At 38.4% G+C, this 14,034-nt stretch overlaps 1 protein-coding gene across 10 annotated transcripts in view; it reads left to right on the plus strand.

The window, feature by feature from the left end:
- The window catches only part of TPD52L1 (TPD52 like 1), a 108,558-nt gene that overhangs the window by 91,522 nt on the left and 3,002 nt on the right, over positions 1-14,034 (plus strand). For 2 of the 10 annotated variants that reach the window (XM_017863023.1, XM_017863026.1), the window contains exons 5-6: positions 2,437-2,475; positions 9,938-9,998. The exons of 3 other annotated variants lie outside the window; for them this stretch is intronic. In XM_017863023.1, coding sequence (XP_017718512.1) covers positions 2,437-2,475; positions 9,938-9,998 — 100 coding nt within the window. Of the gene's footprint in view, positions 1-749; positions 765-2,436; positions 2,476-6,504; positions 6,544-9,937; positions 9,999-14,034 lie in introns of all 10 variants that reach the window. 5 more of the 10 variants (XM_017863022.1, XM_017863024.1, XM_017863027.1 and 2 more) reach the window with 5 other exon arrangements.

Here is a 14,034-nt window from a genome sequence, read left to right on the forward strand (position 1 = left end):
TAGTTATGTTATAACATTTTGTGCATTCTGAAAACAAATTTCTGGATTTATTCAAAACATCACCAGCAAAATTCAGATACCTTGGAAGAAAACAGCACCTCTCAGTTTTCTTTAAAATCACTCCAAATTAATATTTACAGATTTTGTAAAACCTAGAATTTGGGCCTTTTAAGCGCTGGAAAAAAAAAAAAAGCATTATGTTAGGATTTAATTCGTATGTTTTGTAAAATTAGTTGTATTTTCTGGGCTAAGTAAGATTCTCATTTTAACCTGATTGTCATGGAATTTTCCACTCCCTTTCTCCATCCATAAAGTAACATTGTTAATACCCACTTAACCAAAATGTTTCCTGTAAAGTTAAAATGAGGTCACACTTAGGAATGTACTCTGAAGAAATCCAAGTGGTTGGAATCATTTTTCTAATAACACTGGCATCTTCTGGGAACTTCTCAATTAATTTGTTCAAACTGTGATCCAGTGGAGACAAAATGGTTGGAGAAGGGCATGTCATTTTATTACAGTCCAATCAATGTTATATACGTATAGGAATAACAGTTAGAAGCAAAACCTGAGTTGGTAAAATGATTTGTCAGAGACATTAAAAAGTGTAATCAAGAGCGGGAAATGAAGCTACCCCGTCTCTGCCCTGGGGCCCTTGAAAGGGGACCACCAAGGGCAGTGCGCTGTTTCCCCGCCTACTGTTTGCTAACTCTGCTTCTGCTCTTCTCTCCTGTGCTTCCTGGCTGCAGGTCTCACTCCATCGGGTAAGCGCCACGGGGCTGTGTGTGGGGCTCTGCCCACTGCCTTGCTGCCTCCTTGCTTCCCAGGGCTCCCTGTTTCTTTCACACTATGTCTGAACCAACAAAACTACACTCTGTTTTCCAGAGAGTGTCCGTGACCAGGAAGATAGTTTATAGGGCACTTAATACATTTGAACTTATTGGGGTACGTCTGTATCTCATTTCTGAATCATTTACACCATTTCACTAGCTGAACAATCTCTCAGGAGTCTCTTTCTCTGCACCATTTTTTCCGGTGTTGACAGAGGTTCATAGAATTAGAAGAAGAAGAAGAAAAAACAAAGTGGAGATTGAAAGTTATATGTGTTTTCTAAAGCTTCTAGAAAGTAAAGTGGAGAAACAAAAACAGATTTTCTGTAGATTGTCATGTTTCTGTGAATTTCTTGTACCCGTAATTTGTGTTGATGTTTCACCTTCAGCTTTCTGTGCCTTCTGAAGTTGAAGGGAAGAAAGGTTACTGGAAAAGCGCATATGTTAAGAAGTTTGCGATTGTTAGTCCCAAGTCCCTGAACTAAGCCTTCTTTTAGCTGGAATCTTATTATATACTTTTAAAAAAAATTTTTTCCTAAGAAAGTGGTCTATGTTTACAGAGATACACCAATTGGTAATGCAGATTAGGCTCTTTTAGTGATGCGTTTTAAGTGTAATTTCTGAGGAAATATCTGCCTAATAGTTTCTAAATCGAGTGTCTAGGGTAAGACCGTAAGTATCCCATGAATTTCTTTGTCCTTTTCTTTCTGTGTTCTAGCAAAGTGCTAACCATACTAATGGATATTATCAGGGAAGGGTGACAGATTTGGTCCCTGAACTATTAGCTTCTTGAGAGAAGAGAAAGCAGGGATGCTGTTGAAAAGTGTGAGGTGGGATCCAGCACTAGGCCACGAAAATGGACCCATTGTACTCCTTACCCTACCCAGCCTGATTTCTGAGTGGAACTCAATAGAAAGTAACAGGCAGTCAACCAGAGGGAAGATGAATCAGCTACTAGGATTAATAGGATGAGAAGTCTAAATCTCTTAAAATTCTCAGGAATGTTTGTATTTGCACCAGATGTTCTTGACTATCATCTGGTACAAATCAATCATCCTGACAATCAAACCAGAATGGATGCAGAAGTCCCTGCCCTCACATTGGCCTGTGAGAACTGTGTTTGCCTGCCATGTGCTTCTTTGAAAGTCTTATGTTAACTTCTTGCTTTCCTCTGGCCAGTTTCTCTACCATGGAATGATTAGCTTCTACCTGCCTGGCTCTATTTCCTGGGTACTGCCTTTTGCTCCTTACTGTCTTCCTGAGCAGAAGGGAGTAGAGACCTAAGCTGGGCCTGGAGAAGATGTCCATGGGCTACTGGGCTCACCTGGGAGAAACCAGACATTCTCAGATTTCCTGGCATAAGGAGGCTGCAGAAAGTAAAATAATATGCAACTGTGGATCCACCATCTACTTTTCATTTATACCCTTGAAAGCTGACTATGCCTATTATACCCAACAAAACAAATATCATCTTGGTTGGATGGGCAGGGAATATTTCAGATATTTGGAATTGCTGTTTTAGAACTACAAATAGGGAGTTTTCATGTACTTATGTGTGCTCTCTTCTTTTTTCTTTTTTCCCCTTTAATCTGCTTTTGCTCTGAAGCTACTCCATTCGCCATTCCATAAGTATGCCTGCTATGAGGTAATGTGTGTAAAATATTTTATGTAATATTAATATGGAATGTGTTTAAAGTGTTACTTTATTTATATTTACTTATGGGGTTCCCCTGCTTTATGCGAAAGGAAATTGCTGATGGTCTTCAGAAGAAAAGGTTGACAATTCTGTAGAAGAATTGTGTAGCTTGGGCTTTTGACCAGACATCCTGGCTTAAATCTAGCCTTTCCTGTGTGACTCAAGGCAAGTGACCTAACCTCAATTCTTTTATCCATATATTACAAGAAATAAGACCTACTTCATGTGGTGTTTGTGAGGCATAAACAAAGGAACCTACATAAAGCACTTAGCACAGTGTCTGAACATGCCAAGCAATCTTGCAAAGGTAAACTTGGGTTTCTCATTTCAGCAGAATTAAATGCCAGCCTGGGGAAAGTTTAAATGAAAGGATTGAAGACTAAGAAAGCTAAAGTTCTAGAAAGGATATCATTAGGATTTTTTAAGGTAGATATTAAGGTGAGATGTTTTTTAAATAATAAAATGCCAGTATAATTACTGACCAGATAAAACTGGTGAGAAAGACATTCCTCACTTCAAGTTTGCATGGCATAGTGATGCAGTCAGATAAAATTAAACTAATAGCAAGACAGGAATGAGTGTTAAATTGAAAATCAGAAAATGCAGGCTCTAGCCCAGTTCTGCCAAGGATTAACTTTGCACTCATTGGAAAATCACCTCAATGGTATCAGCTTCATCATGTTTAGAATAAGAGGCTATAACGGGATCAGCTGCTTGCCAAAGGTTCCCCTCCACCCACTGAGCCCTAAGGCTGCCTAGAGATGAAGCCTTTGGGATCTTCCCCACTTCAGTCAGAGCTATGCCTCTTCTACCTGCTTTATATTAATATTGTGGTTTGAGTGCATTATAGAAGGAGTTCAGTTACTTTCAATAGTTTGAGACCACTGAAGCCAGATTCTTTATATATATAATCTTTTCCTCTGTTTTTTAACTGACATGAAGCCAAATTCTTCCTAGGGTCATTTGCAGTGCTAAAAGTTTGTGCATCTGATCAAATCTGATTGAAGTTGTACATCTGATTAAATCTGATTAAAGAGTTTCTCCCTGTTCTCCAGCATGTATCCTAGTATAATTTAATTAGATGAATATCTGTTCTATTGTATTTTATGAAGGAAGGCTCTTCTGCACTGGGGTTATGTGGTTAATTGGTTGATTTGGAAATTTAACCACAGTATTTAGTTCTCTGTATTTGGTGGTAAACAGAGAGTACAGATTCAAGATTGCTTAGTTCATCTTTGAATGGCTTGCTCTCCCTAGCATAAGAATACCCAAGGCGGGTAGTGGAACCTAAAGCTCTGTTCCCCTTTACCTGTCAAGTTTTGAATCTGGGTGTCAGAAGAAGACTTGCAAAATTAACATGGTTTTCCCCTGTGGACCAGGAATTCATCTGGTAGTGGCTTATGGGTCAAATGCAGTCCGCATGAGCTTGCCTGAAACTAACTTGAAAAAAAATTATTTTGCTTGTCTAACATATACCCATGAACCATTTCCTCACTGTGGGTTTGTGTAACTGATGGATGACAGGCAGTCATGTGTGCAGGCTTGGTCAAGTAAAATCTGCAATGGAAATGAAGTGCCAATAACTATATACTTTTGAGTCGTGCAAATATAATTTTACTAATATTTCATCATGAAACAGGATTATGGAGGATCACCCATAGGAATTTGACTCGTGTTTGAGTCGTACACAAAATGTGATGCCATGTCAGGACCCTCTGAACTCACCATTGTTAATCTGTGCAGCCTGAATGCAAGTACATTTCTGACCCTGTGGAGCACCAAAGACCCAGGAGACAATTCCCATATTCACTCATGAACATCTATGCTCATTGCCTTTTAGTAGTATAAGTGTGATACTTCATTCTGCACTATGCAATGAAACCTATATTCTATAGTCATTCTCCTTTATAAAGTTTTCTAGGCCATTCCTCTTATTTTACTTTTTTTTTTTGCACTCAAGAGAGAATAATGAGTGCCTTATTAATTCAACATTTAGTTGAATTATTTGATCTGAAAATGATGGCAGTTGTTGCTGCTGAAAGCTGACATGGATACAAGATTTAAAATACAGTTAGTTCAGTTCCTGTTTCTTTAGTAGGAGTTGATGATATTTTAATGGTAGTGATATCATTAAATTATATTATGGAGCCAAATCCAATATAGAACACCAGGAAGCACCAAATGAAGTTTTAAGCTTAAAGCAACAAAATGATATATAGATTATTTAACACAATGAATGATTCACAAATAAAATGCCATTAGGGGCCAGGCATGGTGGCTCACGCCTGTAATCCCAGCACATTTGGAGGCCGAGGCAGGTGGACTACCTGAGGTCAGACTTCGAGACCAGCCTGGCCAACGTGGTGAAACCCCGTCTCTACTAAAATTCAAAAAACATAGCTGGATGTGGTAGTGGGCACCTGTAGTCCCAGCTACCCAGGAGGCTGAGGCAGGAGAATTGCTTGAACCCTGGAGGCAGAGGTTGCAATGAGTCAAGATCACACCACTGCACTCCAGTCTGGGCGACCGAGCAAGACTCTGTATCAAAAAAAAAAAAAAAAAAAAAAAAAAAAAAAAAAAAAAGAAAGAAAGAAAGAAAAGAAAAAAGAAAAGCCATTAGGCTGCAAAGGTTCTGTTTGGTAAGAGAACAAATAGATATATCCTATTTGGTAGGAAAATAACGCTTGCTNTTTCTGTAGATTGTCATGTTTCTGTGAATTTCTTGTACCCGTAATTTGTGTTGATGTTTCACCTTCAGCTTTCTGTGCCTTCTGAAGTTGAAGGGAAGAAAGGTTACTGGAAAAGCGCATATGTTAAGAAGTTTGCGATTGTTAGTCCCAAGTCCCTGAACTAAGCCTTCTTTTAGCTGGAATCTTATTATATACTTTTTAAAAAAAATTTTTTCCTAAGAAAGTGGTCTATGTTTACAGAGATACACCAATTGGTAATGCAGATTAGGCTCTTTTAGTGATGCGTTTTAAGTGTAATTTCTGAGGAAATATCTGCCTAATAGTTTCTAAATCGAGTGTCTAGGGTAAGACCGTAAGTATCCCATGAATTTCTTTGTCCTTTTCTTTCTGTGTTCTAGCAAAGTGCTAACCATACTAATGGATATTATCAGGGAAGGGTGACAGATTTGGTCCCTGAACTATTAGCTTCTTGAGAGAAGAGAAAGCAGGGATGCTGTTGAAAAGTGTGAGGTGGGATCCAGCACTAGGCCACGAAAATGGACCCATTGTACTCCTTACCCTACCCAGCCTGATTTCTGAGTGGAACTCAATAGAAAGTAACAGGCAGTCAACCAGAGGGAAGATGAATCAGCTACTAGGATTAATAGGATGAGAAGTCTAAATCTCTTAAAATTCTCAGGAATGTTTGTATTTGCACCAGATGTTCTTGACTATCATCTGGTACAAATCAATCATCCTGACAATCAAACCAGAATGGATGCAGAAGTCCCTGCCCTCACATTGGCCTGTGAGAACTGTGTTTGCCTGCCATGTGCTTCTTTGAAAGTCTTATGTTAACTTCTTGCTTTCCTCTGGCCAGTTTCTCTACCATGGAATGATTAGCTTCTACCTGCCTGGCTCTATTTCCTGGGTACTGCCTTTTGCTCCTTACTGTCTTCCTGAGCAGAAGGGAGTAGAGACCTAAGCTGGGCCTGGAGAAGATGTCCATGGGCTACTGGGCTCACCTGGGAGAAACCAGACATTCTCAGATTTCCTGGCATAAGGAGGCTGCAGAAAGTAAAATAATATGCAACTGTGGATCCACCATCTACTTTTCATTTATACCCTTGAAAGCTGACTATGCCTATTATACCCAACAAAAACAAATATCATCTTGGTTGGATGGGCAGGGAATATTTCAGATATTTGGAATTGCTGTTTTAGAACTACAAATAGGGAGTTTTTCATGTACTTATGTGTGCTCTCTTCTTTTTTCTTTTTTCCCCTTTAATCTGCTTTTGCTCTGAAGCTACTCCATTCGCCATTCCATAAGTATGCCTGCTATGAGGTAATGTGTGTAAAATATTTTATGTAATATTAATATGGAATGTGTTTAAAGTGTTACTTTATTTATATTTACTTATGGGGTTCCCCTGCTTTATGCGAAAGGAAATTGCTGATGGTCTTCAGAAGAAAAGGTTGACAATTCTGTAGAAGAATTGTGTAGCTTGGGCTTTTGACCAGACATCCTGGCTTAAATCTAGCCTTTCCTGTGTGACTCAAGGCAAGTGACCTAACCTCAATTCTTTTATCCATATATTACAAGAAATAAGACCTACTTCATGTGGTGTTTGTGAGGCATAAACAAAGGAACCTACATAAAGCACTTAGCACAGTGTCTGAACATGCCAAGCAATCTTGCAAAGGTAAACTTGGGTTTCTCATTTCAGCAGAATTAAATGCCAGCCTGGGGGAAAGTTTAAATGAAAGGATTGAAGACTAAGAAAGCTAAAGTTCTAGAAAGGATATCATTAGGATTTTTTAAGGTAGATATTAAGGTGAGATGTTTTTTAAATAATAAAATGCCAGTATAATTACTGACCAGATAAAAACTGGTGAGAAAGACATTCCTCACTTCAAGTTTGCATGGCATAGTGATGCAGTCAGATAAAATTAAACTAATAGCAAGACAGGAATGAGTGTTAAATTGAAAATCAGAAAATGCAGGCTCTAGCCCAGTTCTGCCAAGGATTAACTTTGCACTCATTGGAAAATCACCTCAATGGTATCAGCTTCATCATGTTTAGAATAAGAGGCTATAACGGGATCAGCTGCTTGCCAAAGGTTCCCCTCCACCCACTGAGCCCTAAGGCTGCCTAGAGATGAAGCCTTTGGGATCTTCCCCCACTTCAGTCAGAGCTATGCCTCTTCTACCTGCTTTATATTAATATTGTGGTTTGAGTGCATTATAGAAGGAGTTCAGTTACTTTCAATAGTTTGAGACCACTGAAGCCAGATTCTTTATATATATAATCTTTTCCTCTGTTTTTTAACTGACATGAAGCCAAATTCTTCCTAGGGTCATTTGCAGTGCTAAAAGTTTGTGCATCTGATCAAATCTGATTGAAGTTGTACATCTGATTAAATCTGATTAAAGAGTTTCTCCCTGTTCTCCAGCATGTATCCTAGTATAATTTAATTAGATGAATATCTGTTCTATTGTATTTTATGAAGGAAGGCTCTTCTGCACTGGGGTTATGTGGTTAATTGGTTGATTTGGAAATTTAACCACAGTATTTAGTTCTCTGTATTTGGTGGTAAACAGAGAGTACAGATTCAAGATTGCTTAGTTCATCTTTGAATGGCTTGCTCTCCCTAGCATAAGAATACCCAAGGCGGGTAGTGGAACCTAAAGCTCTGTTCCCCTTTACCTGTCAAGTTTTGAATCTGGGTGTCAGAAGAAGACTTGCAAAAATTAACATGGTTTTCCCCTGTGGACCAGGAATTCATCTGGTAGTGGCTTATGGGTCAAATGCAGTCCGCATGAGCTTGCCTGAAACTAACTTGAAAAAAAATTATTTTGCTTGTCTAACATATACCCATGAACCATTTCCTCACTGTGGGTTTGTGTAACTGATGGATGACAGGCAGTCATGTGTGCAGGCTTGGTCAAGTAAAATCTGCAATGGAAATGAAGTGCCAATAACTATATACTTTTTGAGTCGTGCAAATATAATTTTACTAATATTTCATCATGAAACAGGATTATGGAGGATCACCCATAGGAATTTGACTCGTGTTTGAGTCGTACACAAAATGTGATGCCATGTCAGGACCCTCTGAACTCACCATTGTTAATCTGTGCAGCCTGAATGCAAGTACATTTCTGACCCTGTGGAGCACCAAAGACCCAGGAGACAATTCCCATATTCACTCATGAACATCTATGCTCATTGCCTTTTAGTAGTATAAGTGTGATACTTCATTCTGCACTATGCAATGAAACCTATATTCTATAGTCATTCTCCTTTATAAAGTTTTTCTAGGCCATTCCTCTTATTTTACTTTTTTTTTTTTGCACTCAAGAGAGAATAATGAGTGCCTTATTAATTCAACATTTAGTTGAATTATTTGATCTGAAAATGATGGCAGTTGTTGCTGCTGAAAGCTGACATGGATACAAGATTTAAAATACAGTTAGTTCAGTTCCTGTTTCTTTAGTAGGAGTTGATGATATTTTTAATGGTAGTGATATCATTAAATTATATTATGGAGCCAAATCCAATATAGAACACCAGGAAGCACCAAATGAAGTTTTTAAGCTTAAAGCAACAAAATGATATATAGATTATTTAACACAATGAATGATTCACAAATAAAATGCCATTAGGGGCCAGGCATGGTGGCTCACGCCTGTAATCCCAGCACATTTGGAGGCCGAGGCAGGTGGACTACCTGAGGTCAGACTTCGAGACCAGCCTGGCCAACGTGGTGAAACCCCGTCTCTACTAAAATTCAAAAAACATAGCTGGATGTGGTAGTGGGCACCTGTAGTCCCAGCTACCCAGGAGGCTGAGGCAGGAGAATTGCTTGAACCCTGGAGGCAGAGGTTGCAATGAGTCAAGATCACACCACTGCACTCCAGTCTGGGCGACCGAGCAAGACTCTGTATCAAAAAAAAAAAAAAAAAAGAAAGAAAGAAAGAAAAGAAAAAAGAAAAGCCATTAGGCTGCAAAGGTTCTGTTTGGTAAGAGAACAAATAGATATATCCTATTTGGTAGGAAAAATAACGCTTGCTAATAACACCATTTTGATTGGGCGTTAGGTAGGTAATGGGTATGTTTCATCTTAAAATAATGAAAGCATTAACTTTCCAAAACACCACTTCATGTGAGTTGTCAAAATGATTATTTTTCTAAGGCATGGAAAAGAAAAAATATATGAACATTTTTTTTCCTTGCACTATTTCTGAAATTGTCTCACATTTGCTGAAATAAATAACTTTAAATACTGCCAAGTGGCAAAACTCAAACATGACATTCTTCATATGGATTTTCCATTGCTTACTAAAAATCCTGAGTCAGGAAGAGGAGTGTTGTGATAGAAACAATAAATGCTAAATGAAAACTTAAGGTACCTATTGCTCCACTGGCTCATTGGAAATGATTTACAGTGTACCATGGAATTATTACAGTTGTGTCATTGCCAAATATCATATTATTTACTGTATAGTTGAGTATCTGATCATTTTACCTAGAAAAACTCCATGTCAGGTTATGGTTTCTGAACCTAACCTAACGGAAGAGTGACATACATTTTAAAACGTTGTTGGTGTAGATGGCAAGCTGACAGGTAGCTCTGTTGCAGAGGCCATGTTTACAAATATGAGCAGAAAACCAAACAGCATGGTTGCTAAGACAGCTAGGCCTTTGGAGCTGACCTCTCTCTTTTTGTTATTTTAGGAATTCTCCTACTTTCAAATCATTTGAGGAGAGGGTTGAGACAACTGTCACAAGCCTCAAGGTACAGATGAAGTGAATTCTGTGTGAGTGGGTCCATTGACTCAGGACAGCTTAGCCATTGCTGTGGTTAAAGTTGAGGCAGGGCCAAGAAGGCAGGCTTGCATCAAGTCAGACCTTTTCCTTCACATATAAATCTATGAATAAAACCACTATTGAATAGTGTTACTGTATCCTTAGAGTTGTTTGTATAAACCATTCAGGGGTGAATTGTTCATTAAAGTGAATTGGGGTATGTGTTTACCACTTAATCTCTTAATGCTATCCCTCCAAAAGTAGATTTGTGAGATGACTGTGGATAGAATAAAGGCTATATGAATTCTGAATTTAGAGTGTGAGTGAAAGTTCAATAACAGCACATAGCTGCTCTGGTTTGGACATGGACCAGCAAAAACAAACTCAGGACTATGTATCCACTACCCATCAGCTACCTAGACTTGTTTATAAATTCAGGTACTGAGCACAGCACAGTATGGCTATCATAGAGGGAAAATTCAACTGAGTCACAAAATGCATTTTATAATAACACAATAATGCATTTCATCCCTGGGTGTAAATTGAAAATGTGCCTATTACAGGGTAAGTGTTTTTAAAATTCACTGGAATTATTGTTTGAGCATAGGTAAGTTTGAATAAAAAGTGTAAAATGAAATGAGTCTAGTCTCACAATTGAACTTTTAAAACAAGAAGAATCGTTAAAACTACTAAGATTATTTTTTAAAGGTATCACTTAATGACTTAATTACATCTTGCTATCATTATCTCTATTTCATATACAATCCATTTCTGTATTTTACCATAACTGGGAAAATTAAGAATATTTGTGATCTTTAACCAGATCAAAAACCTTCGTATCCCATGCTGATTATTTAGCTGCCTCTGAATCCTGTGTCTCCACGCTGCTGTCACGTGTGCTGCCTGATAAGTGTATGTGAGGTTGTAAGTTATTCCTTACTCGCGGTTCCAGGTGCTCTTGTGGATTTTGACCTGGAGAGTCTTTTTCTTAGGACAGCGTCTTTCACATCGTCTACTTCTACTTTATTAGACGCATAATTAGGTGTTTAAGGGCCAGGAATGAAATTATTACTCAGCATTACCATGCCTTCATCAGCTTCATTCACCAGAAGTTTCCAGTTGTGCAGTTTCACCGCTCTGCATGCCAACATCATCCCTTATTGAGCGTACAGGAACCAGTGGGAGCTGTTAAACTGCCCCGTGGGTAGGAAAATTTTTTTTAAAGAGAGGAGCATCCAATGTTATGAACATTTCTCTTGCTAGAAGATCAAAACGAAAGGCTCAAAAATCCCAGGAGTCAGTTTCTAAACGTTTGGTTTTCAGCCTTAGACGACCCAGTGAGGACAGGTTCCATTGCTTTTACACAAGTTCTGACAGAGGAGAAGTTGTACTTTTAGGTTTTCTTTAGAAGAAGGAGCTATGAAGAAGCAAAAGAAGAATAAAGAAAAACCTATTTTCATTTGCTTTTAGGAAACTCTGGTAAGCTCATGGCTCCCACAGGATTTAAGTGTTTGATCCACATGCTCAGCTTCTCACTTTTCTCACCTCATTGGGATAGAAGGTATAGCCTGCCACCTCCTTCAGATATGCACATAACTAACCCAGCCCACCAGATACTAGCCTTTGTGAAGACCTCCTGAAAGTGATTCTATGCTTGTATGATTGTTTGTGGTTTAACAAGACGCACATCCCACACACCTCCTATCTCATGGCCAAAGCCTAATTCCTCTTTTTCTGTCCACCCAGGCAATGGAGAATAGCTGATAATTATGCTTTGTGTCAAACCTCCCACTTCCTCAATAATTACAAATTTCTCAGTCCTTTTTTTCCCACTAGACTAAATAATAGATATGTATAACCCTTTTTTTATATAGCTTAGTTTTTGCAATTTACTTTCATGTTCTAAATCTTCTCCAAAATGTCTATATTGTTCTTTAATTAAGGATCCTTAGATAGTTTTCTGCCGAGGGAATGACTCACGAATTGGTAAAGATGAGTGGAATTTCTTGCAGGTCTGTGAGCTGCATTTCTATTCACATACCCTGTTTTCAATTTGATTTTTGAAGACACTGCTGATAAGGAATCATAGTCATATTTATGTTCTGTGAGAAAATAGGTTCCACTGTAAAGGTCCACTCCTGCCATCTTCTCACACAATCTGTCATGTACCATGTGGCACTTGTACCAAATCCATGGTTCTTTTTACCCAATTCTGTAGTTTGTTTTTCCGTGAAACACTTTTCCAATCCTATAAAATTTAGTTCTGCCTATGCCCTTACAATGTATTCCTTGACACCTCAGCTGGTGTCACCTGTATAGTCACTGAGCATGCTTCCTATTTCATCCAAAACAAACAAGCAAATGCAGAACCAACTTCTGTGAAACCACTTTTGGTATCTTCTACCATCTCCCAATGAGTCATGAGTAACTACATCTCTTCCAACCATTTTGCATCCATGTCAAGCAGACCATATTTTTAGTGCACCTATTTTTTGATAAATACATCACATGGCCTGGACCAAAACCTTAAAAAAAAAAAGGAGGGGGGGCCAAGTTATATTACATGTTCTGTTTCTTTTTGTATTATGAGAGATTAGGAAGCCCAACTCAGCGATTCAAATGAAATTCTATGCAAAGAACGATTATAATTTGGTGGAAAAGTGACAAATACTTGTATGAAAAACAATTATGAAGAGAAGGGTCCAGGAGAATTTTATCATTCACATCTTTGCTTGAGGAGGTCCTTACCTAAGGTATTGCGGTAGGCAGTCATTAAACCTACGTGGTTGGGAATATCTTTGATTCCATCCATTCTTTGCCGAATTGATTTCTTACAAAGCCATTCCTTCCTTCTTCATTTTACTACTCTGTTTTGAGGAAATCAAGAAACAGGAAAGAATAACGAAACAAAGCACAGAAGAAAACATCAGTAATTGTTGTTCACTGAGTTCAATATTGTGTGTTACTTCTATTGCAAAAGAGAATGTGAATGGAAGTAAAAAGAGAGAGGGAACTATTAATAGAGTAGATTACATGGAATTAATCTTGTTTTTTTCTCTCAGGGAAGAAATAAGCATAGTGAAAAATCACACAGTGGAAACCATCCCTTTCCCCCACCAGTTCCCAGTGTTAAGATAACAGAGGGAAGGAAGAATCAGTGCTCTGCCAGAGGTCCATAAACTAAGCTGACCCCTTTCTTTTGAATGGTACATAAGCTGAGAATGGCTTTACATTTTTTAATGGTTGAAAAAAATCAAAACAAAATAATTTTGTGACATTTGAAAATTAAATTACATAAATTCACATTTCAGTGTCCATACATTAAGTCTTACTGAAACACAGCCTTGGCCAAGCCTGGTGGCTCATGCCTGTAATCCCAGCACTTTGGGAGGCCAAGGTGGGCAGGTCTCCAGAGGTCAGGAGTTTGAGACCAGCCTGGCCAACATGGTGAAACCCCATCTCTACTAAAAATACAAAAATTAGCTGGGTATAGTGGTGGGTGCCTATAACATCAGCTACTCAGGAGGATGAGACAGAGAGAATTGCTTGAACCCAAGAGGCAGAGGTTGCAGTAAGCCAAGATTGCACCACTGTACTCCAGCCTGGGCCACGGAGCAAGACTCCGTCTCAAAGAAAGATAAGGAAAGAAAGAACGAACGAAAGAAGAACGAATGAACGAATGAACCAAAGAAAGAGGGAGGGAGGGAGGAGAAAGAAAGAAAGGAAGGAAGGAAGGAAGGAAGGAAGGAAGGAAGGAAGGAAGGAAGAAAGAAAGAGAGAAAGGAGAGAAGAGAGAAAGAAGAAAAGAAAAAAGAGAGAAAGAAAGAAAGAAAAAGAAAGAAAAAGAAAGAGAAAGAAAGAAAGAAAAGAAAGAAAAAAAAAGAAAGAAAGAAAGAAAGAAAGAAAGAAAGAAAGAAAGAAAGAAAGAAAGAGAGAAAGAGAGAAAGGAGAGAAGAGAGAAAGAAGAAAAGAAAAAAGAGAGAAAGAAAGAAAGAAAGAAAGAAAAGAAAGGAGAAAGAAAGAAA

Source organism: Rhinopithecus bieti, unplaced genomic scaffold (genome assembly GCF_001698545.2).
Source record: "Rhinopithecus bieti isolate Rb0 unplaced genomic scaffold, ASM169854v2 scaffold_65372, whole genome shotgun sequence".
In the NCBI taxonomy this organism is placed as follows: Eukaryota; Metazoa; Chordata; class Mammalia; order Primates; family Cercopithecidae; genus Rhinopithecus; species Rhinopithecus bieti.